Source organism: Pituophis catenifer, unplaced genomic scaffold (assembly GCF_029215685.1).
Source record: "Pituophis catenifer annectens isolate HBS135680 unplaced genomic scaffold, rPitCat1.0.hap2 SCAF_16, whole genome shotgun sequence".
Taxonomy (NCBI): domain Eukaryota; kingdom Metazoa; phylum Chordata; class Lepidosauria; order Squamata; family Colubridae; genus Pituophis; species Pituophis catenifer.
The window spans coordinates 11,136,359-11,160,586 of NW_027256896.1; the positions used below are offsets into that span (position 1 = coordinate 11,136,359).

The 24,228-nt window shown below is 45.9% G+C and overlaps 1 protein-coding gene across 1 annotated transcript in view; it reads right to left on the bottom strand.

The window, feature by feature from the left end:
• Positions 1-3,781: 3,781 nt before the first annotated feature.
• The window catches only part of CCNF (cyclin F), a 28,702-nt gene continuing 8,255 nt past the window's right edge, over positions 3,782-24,228 (bottom strand). The window contains exons 5-17 of the mRNA XM_070955079.1: positions 23,067-23,260; positions 21,703-21,756; positions 20,127-20,231; positions 19,929-20,006; positions 16,546-16,697; positions 13,935-14,099; positions 13,213-13,336; positions 10,809-10,989; positions 9,838-9,925; positions 7,359-7,458; positions 6,562-6,686; positions 5,178-5,347; positions 3,782-4,230 (exon numbers count right to left, since the gene is read on the bottom strand). Coding sequence (XP_070811180.1) covers positions 3,782-4,230; positions 5,178-5,347; positions 6,562-6,686; positions 7,359-7,458; positions 9,838-9,925; positions 10,809-10,989; positions 13,213-13,336; positions 13,935-14,099; positions 16,546-16,697; positions 19,929-20,006; positions 20,127-20,231; positions 21,703-21,756; positions 23,067-23,260 — 1,985 coding nt within the window. The remainder of the gene's footprint in view (positions 4,231-5,177; positions 5,348-6,561; positions 6,687-7,358; positions 7,459-9,837; positions 9,926-10,808; positions 10,990-13,212; positions 13,337-13,934; positions 14,100-16,545; positions 16,698-19,928; positions 20,007-20,126; positions 20,232-21,702; positions 21,757-23,066; positions 23,261-24,228) is intronic.

Below are 24,228 nucleotides of genomic sequence, written 5' to 3' on the forward strand. Positions count from 1 at the left end.
TCAGCGCGTCCGGGCTTCCGGTGCGCGGCCACGCCCCCGGCAGTTTAAAAACCTACTTAGAACTCGGGGAGGGGCGGGGAGGAAGTCTTGGATCATAGAGAGCAGCTGGTCCTCCAAGATAGATAGGCGGGCCAAACAGTACCCAATGATGCTGTATGGATGTCATGACTTTGCCCTATAGGCCACGTTGGGCCTCTGCAGTACCTCTGTCAGCCACCAGGGGCAGAACGTACCAAATGCATTTTTTCTCCCCTATTTTCCTCACTAAAAAAAAACCAAACTGGTCACCGAGCTCTGAGGCGGCCAATGACTTTGATTTTTATCTCAATTTTATTATGTTTTTTCCAATAAATAACTCAAGTCGATGAGCGTCCATAATATTCTTTCATCCTATTTTGCCCACAAACAATATAGATTCCCCATTGAACCTGCAGTTATACCCAGGAGCCACTAGGGGGTGGATGTGTCATAAACACAATCTTTCATTTTGGTAAGATAAAACACAATATATGGAGCCTATATTTTCCTCTTTGGAGCCTGGAATGTGTGAATGAAACCATCAGGGGGTCAAGTGTATTCTGTACTTTTAACTTATTGCCCTATTTTCTCCATCTAGGATCTGGAATACGCAAAGGAGAGACCTCGTGTCTGGCATCCTTCATTGGCCTCGGCACCAGACTCAGACCTGAATTGGGGACAACATAAGTGCAAATCCGTTCATTTCAATGGGTGATTTGCTGATAACTGGCAAAATCAGTCATGTGATTGCAGAGTGCTGCAGTCTCAATGACCAATTACCAAGCACCCAACATGCAGTAATGTGATCATGGGAATGTGTTTGTGTGACCATTTACAATGGCTGAAGGTTGTGTGTCTGCTTTATAGGGAGGTAAAGCATCCATTCTGTGGCTGCCATAAATGCAGGTGGCCATGTTGTGGTCCGCCAACAGCCTGCGGAGCTGGCAGTGGAGTCAGACAGTGAGGAAGCTGGAGAGGAACATGGGCCAGTCCTGGAGTCTGGGGAAGGCCCGGAAAAGGGCTCTGCGTCGGAGGCAAAGATGGGGCCAGGGCCATCTGGGAGTGATGCGCGGACTCCGGAGCCCCAAGTCGGAAAGTAGTGAGGTAGAGGAACAGGAAGAGCCTATTCCTAGTGCACGCATGCGCAGAGCTGCCAGAAGGCAAGAGCAGCTAAAGCAAAAGGGACAACTTGGGAGTAAGGCCAGGAGATGATTGGGCCCACCCATAAGACTTAAAAGAGAAACAAAGGCACTTGGGCCTTTTTGCAGAAAAGCAACGTTGCTAACTCTATTTCCAGTCGGCATCTTGTTTGTTTCTGAACTTCATGGGGCTTTGCCAAGTAAGGCCTGTGTCAAAGAAGGTAAAGGCTGATGATTATCCTGAAGGACTTCTTCGGAAGGATTTGTTTTGTAACTAATTGGGACTCAGCTGGGAATGAATGTAATTCTCAGATGTTACAATAAAATAGGTTTATTTGGGACCAATTGTGTCTTATAATGACTCAGTAAGCCTAGGTAACAACAGGCCATAAGTGGAGCACTGCACAAAGCAAACCCATTGAACCACAGAGCATGGTTAAGCATGCCAGTTTAACCTGACTTTTCAGGCTCCAGTTGTGTCAAGGCTAAAACAACTTTTGTGATTATAATTCATCCATCCCGTTAAGATATTGAAACGCTTTAAAGTGATGCATCATAAAGACTCAGGAGTTTGTATACAAAGTTCGTTTTTATATATAAAAAAAATCACTAGCCAACATGAACATTCATTAACATTAATCTCTTTTTTTTAAAAAGAAAACATTGACCAGGTCCAATAGTCCTCAAATTCACACAGTCTTCAAATACAAGCCTTTTTTAAAATCTTGGTAGACAGTTTATGGAGGCATAATTCATTGAAAAAAAATACATTTTTTTTTCTCCAGGCCCCAATTGGACAATACAACAAATAACTAAAAAACAAAAAAACATTATTTCAAGGTCTCCTGCTCACGTAAAGATGGAACGGTGGTTATTTTTCAGTGATCATTCAACTCGAAAAGAAAGTGGCTTGTTTCTTCAAGTTCATTCAAGCCCATTTAAAATGCCATATTACATATTCGACAACTTGTGGGCTCTGCCTATTAACCTCAACCTATTCTGTTTTTTTAGGGTTTTTCAAAATTTCTACCCTATTCAATTGATCAACGCGGGCATCATTTCCATCAACGGGCTCACAATCGCAAAGATTGTGCTCTTTGCGATTGTGGTGACATGCAGAAAAACACCACATATTGTATACCTGTCCTTTGTGCCCCGAACAGTGTATACTTTAGGACCTCATGGCAACATGATAGAACACAATGTTGCTAATTCCAAGACAAGAACTGTTTAATTTGTACGTTTTAATCTTGGTTTTTTTTATATTTTAAATTTCATGTCATATGCCTTGTTTTAACTGTGATGTTTCCGACACAAACAAACAAACTAAGGTCACAAAACCTGGGTCCCCCTTGCTCCACATAACACTGTTGTCGTCACAGTTGTGTGGCCATGGGCGTGCATTTTTAGGAGGAAAGGAACAGGTAAAATCAAAGAAAGTAAGGAGCAAGCAAAGGAGGACATAACACAATAGTAAAGAGTAAGCAAAGAAGGAAATAACACAATGACAAAGGAACACTTGGGAAAGAACGTTGTTAAAAAACAGTAAAGGATAGGATGCATTTGCTAAATAACTTTATGACACTCGTCCACAAGTCACGTCGATCATTTTGAACAGAAAGGCAGGAAACATCAAATACACGGGAAAAAAAATTGGTAAACAATCACGGCGTATTCTTCATTGAATGGCAGAATCCGGTTACAGGGCAGTATTTCTCAACCTCATCCATTTTAAAACGTGTGGACTTCAACTCCCAGAATTCCCCAGCCAGCAGGCTGGCTGGGGAATTCTGGGAGTTGGAAGTCCACGCGTTTTAAAATGGATGAGGTTGAGAAATGTTGCTCCAGACCATCCTTCCCCTAACCTGGCGCCCTCAAGAGTAGCTTCACCGACTTGGAAAAAAAGGGGTCACATTAGAAAAAACAATTTGAGATAACCAAGAGTTTGAACGAGGTAGTATCCCCCCTTCCTCAAAATAAGACTGGACAGTTCCAAGCTGCCAAGAAAACAGTGCTCCACACCCTCTCAAGATGAGGTCCAGACTACAATATCCAGCCCACCTTTTATCAACATCTACAGAGAAGATCCATCAATGAGATATTTCTATTTCAGAAGATGGCCAAGGGTCTATTTGTATGGTCGTCTTCATTTCATGGAGAAGTTGCTCTAATAGCAAGGGAAAGAGATAAATTTACGGAGAATTTCTTCCGAATTTGTAAGAAGATCGGGGTGAAGCGCTGAGCTGTACGATGTGGAACGTGAACCAAGATTGACTTGGTTAACCTTATCTGGCACACAAGCAAGCCCAACATCTCCTGGGAAAGACTATGATTTGGTCTTGGAGGAGAGGTAGGTCTTCCATGTCTTGTGTTGCATGTCTTAGCACCTTTACTTTTGATTTGGCTATCGTGGTGGGATGTAGCGAGGGCAACAACCTCAAGAAAAGTTGACCGTTGTGTTAGGGGAGTCAGGAACTACCATGGGAAGCGGCGTAGAGAGTGATGCCCCACAACATCCAAGATACTTGGTACAACAACTTCTCATGCTTTGAAGGATTCTGACGTTCTGAGAAACAGCCTCTAAAGGTTCAAGCTTCAACGAACCTCCGGCTTTCACACCGCCTTCAAAGGCTTAAGAAACCTAAGTGGCTCTTCTCTTCTTCGCTGTATGGCATCACGTTCTTCCGCTTGGCTTGTCTCCTGCTCGGCCGGCCGTTGGCAGAATGTAAACATGATTCTGAGCGCGAAGGCAGCGGTAGGATTTTATCCTTCGCCAGCCTCAGTGGTTGCCCCAAACCATTGGCTTTGAGAAATGTGCTGAAGTTGCCGTTGGTAGCAGAAGGAGGGCTGGTACTATTGACCGAGGCGTAGCCCGAACTGGCTTCCCCGGGAGAGGCTTGCACGATGGCGAACTTGCTCTCCTCCTTGTTGGGATGATGGTCATAATCCTTGAAGACGTACTGACATCCTTCTTGGGGAAGGCTCTCATCATCGCTGGATTCTTGGCAATAGCAAGGCTTCCTGAGGTCCTGAGGCGGTAGAGTTCCATCCAGAATTCCAGTAGGAGCTGTATCTATACCACGGGGGAAACAGAAGAAGAAAAACTCTTAAAATAAGATGGTCAGTGTTCTGACACATTCTGTGCATACCATACACACATCTGGGACAGGCCCCAGCTGTTCCTCCCCCTCCCTCAGCTCAGGCCCTGAAAACAGCTCTCTCTCTCTCTCTCCGCAGGCCCCCATCTCCATCTCCTCTGACTCATCTGATTCAACTGCCAGTGAACCACAACAGTTCATATCAGACCCAGAAGACCAGGTCTACATATGAAGGTCCAATTAAATTGATTTATTACTCTTCATGCCTATGCAAAAGAATCGTCTCGATGAACGGTTAGCATCTAACTGTAGTTACGATAAGGGTCAATGGCACTCAAGGAGATTTGTGGCTACATAGAGATTCTAGGCTGAACCCTCTTTTGACTCCACCCCCAGGTTCTGCCACTTCTGCTCCAGTCAAACACATGTGAGGAATTCAAAATTAGGCCAGGCAATTTGCTTGTGTTCTAGAGCCAGCCAAGTGGATTTCCCTAAAATGAACCAACAATATTCAGCAAAAGGTTTACTTCCCTTTTATGTTACAGGTAGTCCTTGACTTACAAGCATTCGTTTAGTGACCAATCGAAGTTACAACAGCACTGGTCTGCAATGATTGTTAAGTGCACGGACTAGTTGTCACTTTTTAAAAATTCTGTTATAATTACGAATGATGGCTAAACTAATGATTAAGTCAAAAATATTCTGCAATAGGCAGCCTGCAAGTGCGAGTTCTGACTTAAGCACAAATTTGAATTAAAGATGGAGTTAGAAACAGAACTGTTCTTAACTCAGAGACTACCTGTATCCAAAGCTGCATTAATGAAATTATGATCCAGGCATAAAAGAACAAGAACAACGGACATCCTGAAACTTGCATTTTTACAATGGAGATAACATTAGAGGAGAGAGACGGGGTCCTTACCTTCTCCCTCCTTCTCGCCTTCGCTTTCTTGATCTCCTTCATAGCCTGAACAAGCATCCAAGCTCCAATCCAGAAAATTATCCAGAAGACTTTCTTCCTGAGTGGACAATTCCGCCGTGGGAGTGGTGACAAAGCTACCCCGGTCCTCCTGGATGCTGTCTTCCCTCCTCCTGTGAAGGGAACACACCATGAATGACCATCTTGGTCAGAAGACCTGAGGGAAGGATGAAATTCTACAACTGGAGATGTAGAAAGGCGGTCCAAGTCCAAGGCCTGGTGCTTGTAGGCACACGTGAGAAGAGTCAAGATGGCCACTGCAACCAGATCATGCAAATGCATGTAAAAAGGAGGTGGGGCTTTGCAATAGCATGACTGTAGATTCATCTGCAGATCCATCTGGGCGGGATGGACATTTTTCTTTATGTCCATCCCACCCCATGAACTGGAATATAACCTGTTTTTTTTTGTTTTGTTTTTTTACAATCTAGGTGGCTGTGGGATCTAAATTGAGACCTCAACCTGCTGCTCCCCCAAAGCCGATTGTAGCGCAGGGTGAGACTCATTACGAGGTGAAGAAGATTTTGGACTCTAGATTGCAGAGGGGACGTTTGCAATATTTGGTTCATTGGAAGGGATACCCCTTGTCTGAAGCCACGTGGGTGAAGAGTTGGGATGTTCAGGCAGACACCTTAGTTAGGCAATTTCATGATAAATTCCCTGATAAGCCTAAGGGTCCTCCTGGATGGGATTTGGGGGAGAGGTGGTTAAAGCCTTGGTAGTACAGTGGTCTAAGGCACCCTGTTATTAAGGTGGTTATTAAGACCAGCTGCCTGAAATTAGTGCAGGTTCGAATCTCGCCAAGGCTCAAGGTTGACTCAGCCTTCCATCCTTTCTAAGGTAGGTAAATTGAGGACCCAGTTTGTGGGGGCAATAAGCTGACTTTGTATAAAATATACAAAAGTATGAAGGCTATTGCTTAACGCATTGTAAGCTGCCCTGAGTCTCCGGAGAAGGGCAGCATATAAATCAAATTAAAAATAATTTTAAAAAAGTGCTAATTGCGTCTGAGGCCCTCAGAGGCTGGAAATAGCCTGCTTGCTGACTTCCGGTGGGCCCAGAAGGCCCGAAAATCAGCTGACCGGCACATATATGCGTGCCAGAGTTGAACTAGGGCAACGCTGGTGTGCCCACCAATATGGCTCCGCGTGCCATCTGTGGCACGTGTGCCATAGATTCGCCATCACGGACCTAGAACCTAGAACCACCAGCTTGGCCCAAAGCAACTCCTGTTCCTGTTTGGAGTTTGGAGACCATAATCCAGCTGCCCCTGCAGTGTCCACCCTCCTGCCAATTCAATTGGAAGTAACCGAAGTACCGAACTTGCCTTTTAGAACGTTTTCCAGATGGGGAAGTGAGGAAGGTCTCCACCGCGTTCACGTACGAAGATCCAGGCTCCGGATCTTCCTGTTTCACTCCTAGCAGGGAGCAGAGCTGGCTGTAGCTCATCACCTAGAGCAGGGGTGTCAAACTCCATTTCATTGAGGGCCGCATCAGGGTTGTTTGGGTTTTTTTTTGGGGGGGGGGCATGGCTAGGGGTGTGTGGCCAGCTCAGCATCACTCGTGTCAGGGGTACCTGTGGTGGCCAAGTGCTGAGGCAGGACTTCCCCTCAGACCCCCCCTCCTCACTCTCATTATAATCTCCTTCCTTCCTCCTTCCCTCTTCATTCTCCTTTCTTCTTCCTTCCCTCTTTTCTCATCTTCCCTTCCTTGCTCTCTTCCCGTCTTCCCTTTTTCTTTGTCTTTCCTCTTTCCTGTCCCTTCTTGCATGCTCCAATGCAAAAGGGGGAACATTTCTCCTTTTGTTTTGAGTTTGTTTTGATAGCCTTCTGCCAACGAAAACGGAGCTCAGGGGGGCCACGCGCGCCCCTCGAGCCCTGTTTTTTGGCTGCAATGGCCTCCTGCAGCCCCGGGGGCCCATTTTTGCTGGCAGAGGGCCGTCGCGGCTGAAAAAGGAGCCCGGAAAGGCTGTGCACGGCCCTCCTGAGCTGTTTTCACTGGCAGAGGCACCATGGGCCAGTCTTTTACTGTTTCCAGAGCGCCCCCGTGGGCCAGATCTAAGCACCCCATGGACTGGATGCGGCCCAAAATCCCTCCCTCCCACGATTTCTCCACCTAGCCTACCTCTTCTTTTCCAATTTCTTCGTAGCGCTTATCCTCAAATCTTTGCTTCACAGCAGTCAGGGATACCTGCCTGTAATCTTTGGGAGCATCTTCATGGAAGCTGGGAAGAGAAAAACCATCTCCATGAATGTCCAAAATAGCCACGGGTATCAGAATTCCTTCACTTTCCCTGGCCTGGGATCTCCAGGTAAATTTGGCTGCAGCCTCCCCTGTTCCCAGGTAACCTGGTTATCATTTCTACCTGATAACAATCCCCCCAGCAGGAGGAACTCACATCGAGATCAGCTCTTGGGGGGGGGGTTGTCCTTGGTGGTCTCTGAGCTTGGCTGTTTTCTTGTGGACGTTTCATGACCCAAACTTTTTTTTGTATTTTTTTTAACTTTATTTATTGTTATTGTTGTTTTTACTTTACGTGATGGTTGTGAGCCGCCCCGAGTCCTCCGGGAAAAGGGCGGCATATAAATTTTAATAAATAAATAAATAAACAAACAAACTGGGTGTCAGCGTCCCAGCACTGACACATATAAGGAGAGGAGAAGCTTGAACTTTTGCCTACTTAATTCCTTTGAAGATTCTGTCTCCTCGGAGATGGGAGGAGGGGGACATTCCTGTGACCTGACGGAGAAGGGATGAGGAAAGTGGCTTGGAAGACAGCCAATGAGATGCAGAGAACTGGGGATTGGAAAGGGAGGGATTGGGGGGCAAAGGTCAGTACTGACCGCGTAAGAGCCAGGGACAGATCACTATGCTCAATAAAGAGAAAATTTCCTTAAAGATCGGCAGTTTGGAAATTCCTTTATTTTGAGATAGCATCGAAACCTGACACTGGGTAACATCATCAGTGCTAGAAGGGAGTGGGGTTGGCTCATTTTATATATTAGTGGCTTGCTCTGGGTCTCCCACCCATACGGACAGATCAAGCCACTACCGTAATATATAAACCCAACTCCCTTCTAGCACTGATGGCGTTACTTAGTTGGCGTTACATCTGTATAAATACAACCAAGCTCAGAGAGAACCAAGGACCCACAGTCCTCCTCCTCCTCCCCTAAGCACTGATGATGTTACCTAGTTAGATAATGAAACATCTTGCGATAAAACCACCAAAGCTCAGAGAGCACCGAGGACCCACAGTCCTCCTCCCCCAAACACTGATGATGTTACCTAGTTAGATAATGAAACATCTTGCGAGAAAACCACCAAGCTCAGAGAGCACCAAGGACCTCTCATTTCACCCCTGAGCTACAAATATTCTCCTTTATTGGGATCAGCTCTTGCCTGATTTAGAGAACAGCTTTTATCCGTGGGCTGTCAGACTCCTCAATGCAACAAAACATCATAAGCATGTAGTAATGATAGTTACTATAGTTATGGTGCAACATGTCCATATTGGTGCAATATATTAATAATGCAATGTTACGCACATATATGTATAGGGCAGGGGTCTGCAACCTTAAACACTCAAAGAGCCATTTGGACCTGTTTCCCACAGAAAAGAAAACACCGGGAGCCACAAAACCAGGGGTGAAATCCAGCAGGTTCTAACAGATTCCGGAGAACCGGTAGCAGACATTTTGAGTAGTTCGGAGAACCAGCAAATACCACCTGATTGGTCGCAGAGTAGGGTGGGAATGGAGATTTTGCAATACCCTTCCCCTGCCACACCCACCAAGCCACGTCCACAGAACCGGTAGGGAAAAATTTTGAATTTCACCCCTGCACAAAACCCTTCCCGTGTCTGACTATTTCTCGAGCGGCCACAAAACTAGCATATGCTGAATTAAATGTTCAGTTTTCTTCTGAAATTTTTCTTTTCTTGGATTTATCCGCGGTTGGGCTATCGGGGGTTGAAAAGCTCAATAAATTGCGTGCCGACGGGTGTCGCCTCATTGGTGGTTGTGCCTTCCGCCGTGCCCTTAAAACCTTCTTTTTCCAGCAAGTCGGGCTGGCCTAACACTTTTAAAAATGTTTTTAATTGTTTGTTATTGTTTTTAATCATGGGGCCAAATTTATATATATCTTCTTAATTGTATTTTAATGTTTGTAGTTTATGTTTTTATTTGGCTGTTCACCGCCCTGAGTCCTCAGGGAGAAGGGCGGTATAAAAATTTTAAAATAAATAAATGAAATATTTTGAGTGACAGGGGGGCCGCAGCAGGAGTGAAAGAGCCACATGCGGCTCCAGAGCCGCAGGTTGCTGACCCCCGCTATAGAGGATTGTGTGTTGTTAGTATGATTTATTGGGTTAGGGATTTTCTTTCTTCCCCTGTGAGTTATTGATATGTATTTATGTTGGGTGTGTGTGTATGCATAAAGGGAGCTCAGCCAATCTCATTGTACTCGTGTTGTGCACTGATAATAAAGGTTGAATTGAATTGAGAGCACGTCTTGTTATTTTTCTCAATGAAAAGAGAAACCCAACCCATCACTCAATGAAGTTCCAGTTTTGTGAAATCCTTTCCCTGCCCAAAAGGTTTACCATTTCTTGTGGAGACTCAGCACACAGGGAATCAGCTCTTCGAGGGAAAATCCTGTATTTTCTGTTAACTGGCTAGTCCAAGGACGAGCTGGAGACAGGACAAACAAACAAAAAAAAAAAAAAAACCACACACATCAATATTGCTATTTTGCTTTTAAACCTTCTGCACAATTTAAGCTTAACTTTATCTCCACTCGGGAATACAAGCAGACCACACAATTGAGCCCGGCATTTCTGCCGCTAAGCAAGACAGTCGTAAAGCGAACCGTGCTCCCATTTTACGACCTCTCATCATGGTCGTTAAGCAAATCAACACAGTTAAGTGGCTCGTGGGGTCGTTAAATGAATCTGGCTTCCCCTATTGACTTTGCTTGTCAGAAGATCTCCAAAAGTGATCCTACAACTCCGGGAAAAATGCAACCGTCAGAAACGTGAGTCAGTTGCCAAGCATAAAAAAAAATTGTTTTACATTATTTTATTTATATATTTTTATTTATATATTTTAGCTCAGTGGCTAAAACGCTGAGCTTGTTGATCGAAAGGTCGGCAGTTCAGCAGTTCGAATCGCTAGCGCCGCGTAACGGGGTGAGCTCCTGTCACTTGTCCCAGCTTCTGCCAACCTAGCAGTTCGAAAGCAGGTAAAAAATGCAAGTAGAAAAATAGGGACCACTTTTGGTGGGAAGGGAACAGCGTTCCGTGCGCCTTTGGCGTTGAGTCATGCCGGCCACATGACCACGGAGACGTCCTCAGAGAGCGCTGGCTCTTTGGCTTTGAAACAGAGATGAGCACCACCCCCTAGAGTCAGGAACGACTAGCACATGTGTGCGAGGGGAAACTTTACCTTTTATACATTTTCTCTTTGTATACAATAAGTGCTTAGTGAACTTATTGGATCAGTTTGTTCACATAATATTAAACTCACAGCAAAGTAACAAACCAACTGTGGGGTCTTTGTTTGGATCAGAACTCACCTTGTCTGTGCAACACTTTTGCTAGCAACAAAGCCGCTGCAGACAAACGGGCCGGGGAGTAGCCGCAAAGGCCTGTGTTTAGGAGGGAAAGTTCACAGATGAAGCTGTACAGGGAGGCCGTCCTGCTCTCCAGCGAGACCACGTTCAGCAGCACTTCCTTATAGTCAACAATCGTAGGAATCTTTTTTAAAAAAACAAACAAATATATATATATAAAAGGAAAACAGGAAGTCAAACAGGTTCCTAACCTGGGCAAGATCTTAAGAAGAATAGTTAGTCCCCAGATGACATCTTCTGAGTTCTTACATTTTAAATGTTTAAATAGATTTGGTGTTTTTTTTTTTTTTTAAGACTTCGGGACAGTTTCAGCTTCTTTTTCTTTTTTTAATTTGATTCATATGCCGCCCTTCTCCGGAGACTCAGGGCGGCTTACAATGTGTTAAGCAATAGCCTTCATACTTTTGTGGGGGCAATAAGCTGACTTTGTATAAATATACTTTTGTATATTTATACAAAGTCAGCTTATTGCCCCCACAAACTGGGTCCTCATTTCACCTACCTTAGAAAGGATGGAAGGCTGAGTCAACCTTGAGCCTGGCGAGATTCGAACCTGCAGTAATTGCAGGCAGCTGTGTTAATAACAGGGTGCTTTAAACCACTGTAGTACCAAGGCTCTTCTTCAATTTCTAAATTGCCCACGGCTGGTGCAATATGTTTTAAAGTCCAAAACGCATGAATACCAGTTTCTGGCTCCCTTCTGGGTTATTTGTCCCAAAGAATTTTTTTTTTCCCCTAAGAGGCAACTTGGGACTTTCTTGCTTTTACTTGGAAGACGTCTCATCCCATGAGAAGCGAAACGCCTTCCAAGAGAAACCAACAAGCCCAGATGTCTCTTGAAAATAAAAGCTTTTTTGAGATAACCATGACCTGGATGACTGAGAATCTCCACAGACTTCTGGGTTACTCGGTTTTATAAATTAAACACCTGCAGGTAAGCAGGCAGGCAATGGATAGAAGGAAAGAGATGAACAGAGGAAGGAAGGAAGGGAGGGAGGGAGGCAGGTCATGGATAGAAAGAAGATGAATAGAGGAATGAAGGAAGGACATGAATAGAAGGAAGATGAATAAAGGGAGGGAGGGAGGACATGGAAAGAAGGGAGATGAATAGAGGGAGGGAGGGAGGACATGGAAAGAAGGAAGGAGATGAATAAAGGAAGGGAGGGAGGAAGGAAGGACACAGAAAGAAGTGAGATGAATAGAGGAAGGAAGGGAGGGAGGGAGGACATGGAAAGAAGGAAGATGAATAAAGGGAGGGAGGGAGGACATGGAAAGAAGGAAGGAGATGAATAGAGGAAGGGAGGGAGGACATGGAAAGAAGGAAGGAAATGGAAAGGAAGGACATGAATAGAGGAAGGAAGGGAGGGAGGGAGGACATGGAAAGAAGGAAGATGAATAAAGGGAGGGAGGGAGGACATGGAAAGAAGGAAGATGAATAAAGGGAGGGAGGGAGGACATGGAAAGAAGGAAGGAGATGAATAGAGGAAGGGAGGGAGGACATGGAAAGAAGGAAGGAAATGGAAAGGAAGGACATGAATAGAGGAAGGAAGGACATGGATAGAAGGAAGGAGATGAAGGAAGGAAGGAAGGAAGGAAGGAAGGAAGGAAGGAAGGAAGGAAGGAAACATAAGATTTGAATTTTGAATCTGAGCTGAGAAAGTCACAGCAGAATCAAACAGCATTGGGAAAATTCAAAGGAGTGGGATTTCTTCAATATTTTTTTCATGCGGCGATAAAGAGATCACATATGACATTCATGTCCAAAATATCCTCCAAGTACCTCACTTCTTCTAACATTGCTAGGAGGAACGACTGAACAGGTAAGTCCTCAACTTTATAATCACAATGCTTTTATTTTATTTATTTATTTGAATTTATATACCGCCCTTCTTCTGAGGGACTCAGGGCGGTGTACAGCCAGAATAAGAACACACAAATAGAAAATTTAATAACAATTTAAAATATATATTAAACAATATGGCCCGTAACTAATTAAAAACCCATTTTTAAACCTCAAGAGTTAAAAATTAAAAATATTAAAAGTTGAAAAGAATTGGAATTAGGCCAGCCCGGCTTGTTGGAATAAAAGAGTCTTGAGGGCGCAGCGGAAGGTGCGTAGGTCCGGGATCCTCCGAATCTCCGGGGGCAATTCGTTCCAGAGGGCAGGTGCCCCCACAGAGAAGGCTCTCCCCCTGGGGGGTCGCCAGTCGACATTGCCTGATCGACGGCACCCGGAGGAGACCCTCTCTGTGGGAGCGTACTGGCCGATGGGAGGTTATTGGTAGCAGAAGGCGGTCTCGTAGGTATCCATTTTAAGGCCAAGTCCATCCTCTCCGTACAAGTTTACCTTTATCCTGCCTTCCAGGGCAGAGATGATCTCCCCCATCATCCTCACGAGGTCTTCGTACTTGTACGTGTTGTCTGTTAACCAAACCGCTTCGCGAATCGTCAGAATCTCTTTGCTCACGAAGCTGCAACGCAAGAGCGGTTTGCCTGAAAGGCCAACATCGCGGAAGAAATAGCGGGAGGGGCCTTTCCTTACTAACCTGCCCCTTTCCAGAAAGCAGCTAAATCACCAAGGCTTAGTGTGATTTTTTTTTTAAAGGGCAGAAGCGGAGAGGAACTAAAACACATCAAAATCTTAGCAAAGCTAACTTCAAGGCATGTGCTTAAGCAGCATTTGACAGGGCCTGAATTCACAGCAAAATATACCAAAGTTATCTTTCGGATAACTCCTGTCAGCCTCGCAGGCTATTCTTTATTCTATTCTATTCTATTCTATTCTATTCTATTCTATTCTATTCTATTCTATTCTATTCTATTCTATTCTATTCATTCTTTATTCTATTCTATTCTATTCTATTCTATATTCTATTCTATTCATTCTTTATTTATTCTATTCATTCTTTATTCTATTCTGTTCCTGAGTCCTCATGTTTTCCACTAATGCAGCAAAATGCATAGGCTCTACTGCCATAGTGGTTAGACTCCGTTGCAAACCCCAATAAACAAGAATTGGTAAAACCAGACCAAGCCACCCCCAGCATCCCCAAGAGCTACAGGGCTTACCGGGTGCAAATAACCATGCATGCAATCCCTAAAAGCTGCAGCCGAGCCCGGGGCACAGATCTTAATTTCAAGTACCGATCCACACAGCCAATGGTCATGTGAAGGCAGAGGCTGGAGAAATCCTTCATGGTGGCGACTTCTACCAGCCAATCAACCAAAATGTATCTAAAAGAACAAATAAAATAAAATAATGAAATAAAGCAGTTGGACATTCATGTTCTGTTCCCCTTCCTCACACAGGCAAACGTAATACCAAGCACGCCTGCCAATATTTTATGAGGTAAACAGATTAGAATTCTTGGCAGACCAAGGTTTTGGCAGCAAACTGCGGAATGCCTGCCAAGACCGTTTTCACTCCCATAAAGCAGAAGAGGACTTATCTTCAGTCTGTTCCAGGAATAACAAAGTATCCACGAGACAAGAGTTTAGTCAATGTTCAGTCCAAAATATATCCAAGCCGAATTTCAGAGATCACGATGTGACTTTCAGGGTTTAACTTTGTCCGTCACAAAGCCTGAAGAGCAATCCCACCCACTTTTATTCCTGGTGGGGCGTGACTCCATGATTCAGCTCAATCTCTGGCCCTCCCACGCCTCTTCCGTTGCTGTGCATGCTTCCCCCTCTGATGCTGCCTGGGATCAAGCCAGGATTCATCCTCCTCGCTCCCTATCAATTGGTGCTCCGATATGCCTTCCTCCTGGCACATCCCAGGCTGTTCCTCCTGGCCTTCGGATGGAACCTGAGGCATTGCCAGAAAGGAGGGTCCTGGAGAGGGAGACCTTTTCAGTTCCTCCCCATCACCTTCTGAGTCCTCTTCCTCTGTTAGGACAGGCTCGGGAGTCGGGGTCACAACAATTCATCTTTGCTGTCGGATGGGAATCCATTATCCCATGGTGCTTCTTTCGTCAGTCATTTTTCTTTTTTAAAAAATATTCTTTTAAAGATTTCTTCATAAGTAAATAAACAGAATTAAAAAAAAATGAAAGAGGGATGACTGAAGAAACTAAAATTAACTACTTATCACCTCCTTTTCAATAGATGCTAACAGGGGTCAGCAACCCGTGGCTCTGGAGCCGTATGTGGCTCTTTCACCTCTCTGCTGCGGCTCCCTGTCACTCAAAATAGGCGTCACAACCGTCAATGTGACACCCGTCAGCATGCGATTTATTGAGCTTTTCAACCCCCCAGTAGGCCAACTGTGGATAAATCCAAGAAAAAAAAAGTTTCGGAAGAAAACAGAACATTCATTTCAACTACATAGGCTAGTTTTGTGGCCGCTCAAGAAATAGTCAGGCATGGGAAGGGTTTTGTGGCTCCCGGTGTTTTCTTTTCTGTGGGAAACCGCTCCAAATGTCTCTTTGAATGTTTAAGGTTACAGATCCCTGTGCTAAGAAATTGATCGCCAGTTGCTAAACAAATGGTTGTAACGGAGGATTACCTATACGGCACCTCGCACATGATTTTTTAAAAATCTGCACTAACTTTATTTGTGTCATAAAACTCTAAATCATTTCCCTAAAAAATAATAATCACATTTTAGCATATTGAGACTGATACTTATTTTCACCATTTAGCGACGGAGACCATTTCTTGCACGTTTTTAGCACAACGAGTGGCCATGTGGTGTTTGAGGATGCTAAGGAATCCGGTTTCAATCCCAAATAGAAACCCCAAAACCACGTTCAGCCTAATGTTTTTTTTTTAAGACTGGCAGAAACCGGGCGAGGTTGCTAAATTTTGTGAGATCTCAATCTTTTAAAACCTACTTTGAGCTCCAGACTGTTTCAGAAGCAACCGGTAACCAAGCAGCAATTAATAAAATGATGTTTTCCTCCCCCCACCCCCAACGAGAGATTAAAATTCCAAGTTAATAAAAAAAAAACCCAACAACTTAAGTTTTCTTAAGGGGGTTTGATAAAACCTGCTGGTCCAGCTAATTAAGCTGCCCAGTGTTTTGATCTAGGCTTCCCCAGCAGCACGAAACCGAATCCTCGTCCCGATAAACACCTTTTATTTGATTTACAGTGAATTTCCCTCCAGCAAAGTCTTTTCTCTCTCACAGTCTTTCAAGATAGTTCACCAATACCGACCTTTATCAGGCTTGGAGAGTGGCCAGGCCGATATCTTTCAGACGCCGCAATACTTTGGCAAGGATGCAGGAATGAACTAATTGTCTCCTGCAAACTCCACTCCCCTTTCGCTCCTCTTTTATTCCCTCTGGGAGAGGCCCTTCATCATCCACCTGTGGCCTTACTCCCAAGTCGACCCTTGTTCTTTAGTTGTTCCCTTCGTCTGGCAACTCTGCGCATGCGCACACTGGGAACAGGCTCCAGCTGTTCATCTGCCCCACTGATGTCTAATTCCGAAGGCAGCTAATAACTGTCAGACGGCCCTGGTCCCCTCTCTGCCTCAGACGCAGAGCCCTCATCCGAGCCTTCCCCAGACTCCAGGACTGGCCCATGTTCCTCCCCAACCTCCTCACTGTCCGAATCTGCTGCCAGCTTTGGTGGCCGCTGGTGGGCCACAAACACCCAGGGTCACTCAATGGTGAGATGGATGGCATATAAATTGAATAAATAAATGACAAAAACAGCAGGATGGACGTCTTTACCTCATCGTCTCATTCATGCCCTTCTGGACGGTGAAAATGCTTTGCTTGCTCAGAGGGACGGAGGCCTGGAAAAACTGGGAGATCATCTCGATGGACGTCTTGCTTTCCAATCCCAGTTGATTTCCGTTCCGGCAAGCTTTGGCAAGGGTGATCTGCGCAAGGTAGAAAAGCAACTCGAGGTAAGACAACGGAGCTTCAGCTTGAAGGAAATCAACCCTGAGGGGCAGATCCTGAAGCTCAAATACTCTGGCTACCTAATGAGAAGAGAGGACTCCTTGGAAAAGACCCTGATGTTGGGAAAGGAGAAGGGGGCGAAAGGAGAAGGGGATAGGCAGAGGATGAGATATTTAGATGGTGTCCTTGACACAATGAACGTTGGGCAAACTCTGGGAGACTGTGGGGTCTGCTTTGCTATGGGTCATGCAGTGGTGAAATCCAAATTTTTTTACTACCAGTTCAGTGGGCATGGTGTGGCTTGGTGGATGTGGCAGGGGAAGGATACTGCAAAATCTCCATTCCTTCCCCACTCTTGGGGGAAGGATATTGCAAAATCTCCATTCCCACTCCACTCTGGGGCCAGCCAGAGGTGGTATCTGCCAGTTCTCCGAACTACTCAAAATTTCCACTACCGGTTCTCCAGAACCTGTCAGAACCTGCTGGATTTCACCCCTGCTTGCAACATTAATAAACACAAACCAAAGCACAGGTTAAAAACAAAAGAGTCAAGAACAAATGAAAACTTCCAACTGAAAATAAAAACCGGTTAAAATGCAGAAGATTAAAAGGTTAACAAGCCACCCTCCATTACCAAGGCTGCGTCACACAGACACCCCCCCTTTCTGGCACACATGTGCGCACGAAGACCAGCTGGCTGGTGCGCATGCCGGACACCAGAAGAGCAGCCGCGCGGTGCACGCATACTCACTGGGCAGCTCTCTTCTGGTTTCCGGCGCTCCCACATGCATGAAGACCAACTGGCCGGCATGGCGGACCCCGGAAGAGCAACGGCTCGAGTGCCTGGAGAAATGGCTCTGCATGCCACTTCCAGCACGCGTTGTTCTGTCCCCGTCCCACACACCAACAGACATCCAAGAGTTAAAAACCAAACCAAGCCGACAAAATCCTTTTCCTTATAACGGAACTTGGCAGCAACCTAGTGGCTGCCTGCCAAGAGTTTATTACTCACGAAGGGAAGAGATAACTTCTCTCCGCTTCTGGTACATCAAAGTAAAATGTTCAATAATTACAGAGTAACTTAAGTCCAAATATAATCCAGCAAAGTCTATAGCAAAAGTCCGGCAATGCAGAATGGCGTGGAAGCTTTCAGCTTTGTTCGTCACAAGGCTTGACTGGCCACCACGCTCCCTTTTATACCGTGGGGTGTGGTCCAGTGACTCAGCCTAATCTCGGGCACGCTTTTTCTTCTGTTGCGCACGCTTATCTCTGCGACGCTGGCATGGATCCAGCCAAGACTCATTACTCTCATCACTGTCCACCTGTGGCTGCGGGGACGTGCTTGGCCCTGGCCCTATCTCTTGCCCTTCGGCGAACACCAAAGGCATTGCCAGAGAGGAGGGTCCTGGAGAGGGAGGCCTTGCCAACTCCTCTCCTTCACTCTCGGAGTCCTCTCCTGCCGATGACACAGACTCAGGTAACGGAGCCACAACACGCGTGTCATAGGTTCACCATCACGGATATATGAGAATGGCCTTGATAGAAAACAGCTGCTGCCTAGGGAACGATTCAGAGAAGAGAGGGGGAGCCTCCATGACTTAACGAAGCATCCACCCTAATGGATCAGGCTGTTAAAAGTGAAGGTGGGAGGTTGATACCTTCAGACATGCAAGATTGATATCAGCTTGTTGTGGTCCGCCAGCAGCCTGCGGAGCTGGCAGCAGAGTCGGACAGTGAGGAGGCTGGGGAGGAACATGGGCCAGTCCTGGAGTCTGGGGAAGGCTCGGATGAGGGCTCTGCGTCGGAGGGAGAGAAAGGGCCGTCTGGGAGGTACGTGTTGCCTCCGGAGCCTCCAGATCCGGACCTCAGTGAGACAGAGGAACAGGGGGAGCCTGTTCCCAGTGCGCGCATGCGCAGAGCTGCCAGAAGGCAAGAACAGTTAAAACAAAAGGGACGACTTGGGAGTAGGGCTTGGAGATGATTGGCCCCTCCCATAAGACTTGAAAGAGGAGCAAAGGCACGTGGGCCTTTGCAGGAAGCAACGTTTGTTCATTCGGTTCAGCTTAAAGTCTGAAGCTCTGTTTGATTCTGGACTCCATGTGGCTTTGCCAATTAGGTCTTTGGCAGCGTGTCAAGGGAGATAAAGGTGGGTGATTATCAGCCTTATCCCGAAGGACTCTTTACAACTATGTGGGACTCATCTGTGAATGAACAGAATTCACAGCTGTTAAAAATAAAACAGGTTTTGGGACTACTCCTGTGTTTTACTGACTCAGGAAGCCTAGATCAGAACAGAGCCTTGCCGGCTAAACCAGACAGGGAAAACAATCAAATGAGCTAATTCTACTTAACTGTAAAGCTACATTAACAGAATCTTGTAAGTGTGAAAGTACAAAATTCCGCCGTCATTTTAACGGCTTGATCCATTTAGACGGCTCCCTCCCTCCATTAGCTCCTGCCTCTGTTATCTGATTGTTCCCTTAGGCCCGTGATGGCGAACCTATGGCAAGCGTGCTCAAAGTGGCACACATGAAGCCATGTCGCCCAGCACGCGCGGCCTTGCCTCTTTGTCTTCTGGGTTTCTGGCGTGCATGCACGCGCGACGATCAGCTGTCCTTCGTGCGTGCGGCAGTGCTGAAAACCGAGGTGCACATGCGTGCCAGCCAGCTGATTTGTCAGATGCGCATGTGTGCTACGACACAGAAGCTTGGCTTTTCCAACGCAGTCCCGACGAGCACACGCATGCAACATTTCCGTGTGACCTTTTTGGCACCAGGTGCCAAAAAGGTTCACCATCACTGCCTTGGGCAACATCTCTTTCCCTCAGTCCTCAAAACCACCAATTTTAGGGACTTCTGGTTGGCACCGCAGGCTTCGTGGACGGTCTCCTTAGACCGCCAGCCCTGTGTCTTCGTAAAAGCCGCTTTGACAGCGCAAATCAGCTGTCTGGCGGCTGAAAAACCTCTCCTTCGGGAAAAGAAGGAGAGGAGAGCCGGTGGGTGAGAGTAGAGCTCCCCGAAGTCCTCTGGAATAATTCCAGAGGCTTGGAGGGTGAGAGCTCCCCAGTCAGCCCGCCAAGAAGCTCCGAAGCCAGGACGACTCTGTAAAGCAGAGCTAGAAGCCGCGATCTCTTCTCTTCATCCATTGAAGTCACAGGTCACATCTCTACAAAGTGAAAATAAGTTTATCCCTGGAACCAGTGGCCGTACCTGAGCTTCCCAAGAACCTTTGGCTGCGTAGTCCCTCAGTTGTCTGAGGCTCTGGAGGTATCGGCCAGGATCTGACATCTGTAAGAAAGGAAGGAAGTCGTCACACCTTCTCCCTTATCCTCACAGGCGTTCACAGGTGAACTCCTTCCGGAAGCCCCTTCGTGTTGCAGTCTCTTACACCAAAAGTTGTGAACTCACCGCAGCTCTTTGGTTATTTTGCCACAAGAGGTAAGAGCTGTGCAAGCAGCCATGTTTTGAGGAGTCTTCAAACATCTCCAGGGCTTCCTTCCTCTTCCCTTCATCCTAATAAAAGAAAGGGGGAAGGTGAGGGAATATGGCTTTGTTCTGGGTATCACATCACTTTTAACAGTTCTGGATGCAAGACTGGATTTTATTTTGTTTTAAATTTCAAGGTATCGTATTTTTCAGAGTATAAGCTGCACTTTTTCTCTCCCCCCCCCTTCCCCCAAAAGTGGGTGAAAATTTTGGTGGGTCTTATAGTGTTTTTGGGCACTCCCCGGCCCCCAGAAGCATTCTGAAGGCCAAAAAATGGACGCATTTTTTGTGAAAACTGGACGAGCGGAGAGTTCGGGAGCAGAGGTGGGTTTCAGCAGGTTCTGACCAGTTCTGGAGAACCGGTAGCGGAAATTTTGAGTAGTTCAGAAAACCGGTAAATACCACCTCTGACTGGCCCTCCCCCCATCTATTCTCTGCCTCCCAAGTCCCAGCAGATCGGGAGGAAATAGGGATTTTACAGTATCCTTCCCCTGGAGTGGGGAGGGAATGGAGATTTTGCAGTAACCTTCCCCTGGATTGGGGAGGGAATGGAGATTTTACAGTATCCTTCTCCTGCCACACCCACCAAACAATGCCACGCCCACAGAACCGGTAGTAAAAAAATGTGAATCCCACCACTGTTCGGGAGGCCAAAAACGGGACTGTTTTTGGCCTGCAAAGTGGTTTTGGGGGCCGGGGAGGGCGGAAACGGGACGCGTGGAGGCCAAAAAAAAATTTTTTTTCTTCCTCTAAATCTAGGTGCGTCTTAGTCTGAAAAATACGGTGCATATAGCTGCCAAGTTCACATATGTGACCATTAAACACAAAAAAATTAAAAACACACAACAGCTCAGCATCATGAAACAGCCGTAATCTGCCTGGTTGATCTGATCCTTTCTTGGTTGACACACTCTGGGCCCCTTTGATTCAACAATGTCATTTATAGGAATTTTGGGAACAGGAATATGGGATAGGATGGAGCTGAAAAAGATAACCTCCTGAGTTATGGTGAACTCCCTCACCATGAGTTCACCATTACAGTCAATATGTATTGTCCCTGTGTCTGAGCTTGGAGAGGAAGGGATTGCAAGAGAGTAAGCAGCCACACAAAGGGAAATACACTGGGATGTTTTGCATAGCGTGTTCACAGCTGCTGGTGCCAGCACATTCCTTTGGATGTGTCTTCCTCAGTAAGTGCCTACTTACTTTCTTGTAATCCCTTCCTCTCCAATAAATGTAAATACAGAGATTAACTCTCTTGTTAATTATCCCCGGTGCTGAAGTAAGCATTTGAAAGATCAGGGGAGTAAGAAAAACGAAAGCTGTCACATTCACATGATTTTCCACTTAGCAACTGCTTCACACAACGACCAAGTCGCAGTTCAATTATGGTTGCTTTCAAAGAGGCAACCTGTTTTGTTAGTGTCATTCAGAACATCAAAATTCAAAAGATACTTCCAACACCTGATCGCAGAGTGGACAATGAAATGGTCCTTACCTCAAAGAGACTCAAAACTTTTGCCAAACAGTAGAGAATCGATCCTCGTTGAGTCTACAGAAAGATCAAAGTGGGATGGATGGATGAAGGACACATTTAATATAAAGAGAAACTAGTAATCAACATTTTCAGAACTGTCTTATGATTTTTTTTTCTTCTGAGCTTGCTAAAATAGGTTCTTTTTCATTACTACTGCAAATTAATCTGAGAACAGTCACGTAAATGAACCAGTCCATTTTAAAAAATGTTGCCACTGTTTAGGGGCCTGAAAAATTTAAAAACCCTGATTGTTGCAGAGAGATTGGTTGAGTCAAGGGCAGGAGTCAAATGGGGACTTAGTCTGGAATCCCTATGTGGGCACAAAAGTGTGAAATCTGACTCCTCTTGAATGCTGCAGAACCGTATCTAGTCTTAAAGGTAAAGATTCCCCTCGCACATATGTGCTAGTTGTTCCCGACTCTAGGGGGCGGTGCTCACTCCGTTTCAAAGTTGAAGAGTCAGCGCTGTCCGAAGATGTCTCCGTGGTCATGTGGCCGGCATGACTAAACACCAAAGGCGCACGGAATGCTGTTACCTTCCCACCAAAGGTGGTCCCTATTTTTCTACTTGCATTTTTTATTACCTGCTTTCAAACTGCTAGGTTGGCAGAAGCTGGGACAAGTGACGGGAACTCACCCCATTATGCGGCACTCAGGATTCGAACCGCGGAACTGCCGACCTTTCGATCGACAAGCTCAGCATCTTAGCCACTGAGCCACCGCATCCCTATCTAGTCTTACTTAGGTGCAAACTGTCAGTCAGAAGATTCCTGTTTATATACTCGAGCTATAAAACAGCTAATTGAACTCTTCATGGTTGTTTGCGCCTAACAGTGGTTTAGATTATGGTTTTATCAGCTTTAGGATATAGATTCGTAGCTCCTTTGGCATAGAAAAACCTATCAATCTATGGTCTGAAATAAATAAGGACTAGAAATTTAAAACACATCGAAGATTTTTCAGGATTTGCACTGTGTGGCTGGAACATTCATATAGAACTTCCCTGAATGCAAATTACTGCGCCCATTCTGGGCAACCCTAATGAGTGGTGTGGTAGCCTAGAGGTGGAGCTCTCGCCTCACAATCAGGAGGCTGTGAGTTCAATCCTAGGTAGAGGCACATATTTCTCTCTCCGGACACATTGAGAATATATCTGCTGAACAAAACTCTGCACTGACGACAGGAAGGGCATCCGGCCAGTAAACGCTCAGCTCCATTCAGTTGCCCAGACTCCGCCCCGCAAGGGATTATTAAAACACGATGACTCTGGGCAACCATAAATTCTGCAAATCAAAGACTGAGAGACACAGAAAAAAGCCGGCTTACTTTTCGCTGCTGACACTCTCTTCGGAGGCTCTCGTAGACCACAGCTTTGCAACAGCTCCCGCCCAGTGACCAGGGGGGGCGTATGAACAGCCAGACAAAAGGCACTGCGGAGACGTTCAAGCACTCGGCCAGGCTGAAAAAATGGGAGGCCTTGAGCCCGTTCACTTCTGCACGGCCTTCATCGGAAACGGATGCTAAAGGAAAAAAAAAAGAGAGAGAGAGGGTGGGGGGAGAGAGATGATCAATCTGGATCCAGGATGAAATTTCAACGACCAGCTTGAGGACAGCTGCGTTCCATAATCTGGTGCAGCGTAAGGCGCAAGAGATCCCTGAAGCGGGGCCCATCTGTTCCCGGTGTTTTCTGCCCACCCCAGTAAGTCTGGCAAGATGGGCTTTTTTCAGGTTTCCTTGAAACAGGATCAGCTGGTGGAAGCTTGGAAGCATGCCTTCTGCCAGAAATTTGAATGGCCCTGACTCTGTTGGCCTTCAGGAAAGTGGGAAGGAAAGAGAAAGAAAGAAAGAAAGAAAGAAAGAAAGAAAGAAAGAAAGAAAGAAAGAAAGAAAGAAAGAAAGAAAGAAAGAAAGAAAGAAAGAAAGAAAGAAAGAAAGAAAGAGATTTGGTGAGAACCAGGAAGGAAGGAAGGAATGAAAGAGAAAGAAAGAAAGAAAGAGAGAGAGAGAGAGAGAGAGAGAGAGAGAGAGGGAGAGAGAGAAAAGCAAGATAGATAGATTTAGTGAGAATTAGGAAGGGAAGGGGAGGGAGGAAGGAAAAAAGAAATATTTGGTGAGAACCAGGAAGGAAGGGAGGCAGGAAGGGAGGGAGGAAAGAAGGAGAGAGAGAGAGAGAGAGAGAGAGAGAGAGAGAGAGAGAGAGAGAGAGAAAGAAGGAAGGAAGGAAGAGATTTGGTGAGAACCAGGGAGGGAGGGAGGGAGGAAAGAGAGAGAGAGAGAGAGAGAGAGAGAGAGAGAGAGGAAGAAAGATTGATTGATTTGGTGAGAATCAGGAAGGGAAGGGAAGAAGGAAGGAAAAAAGAAAGATTTGGTGAGAACCAGGAAGGAAGTAAAGAAAAAGAAAAAAAGAGGAAACAAAAGGGAAGGAGGGAAGAGGAAGGAAAGGAGAAAAGGGAGGACAGGAAGGAGAAAGAAGCAGAAAGGAGGGAAA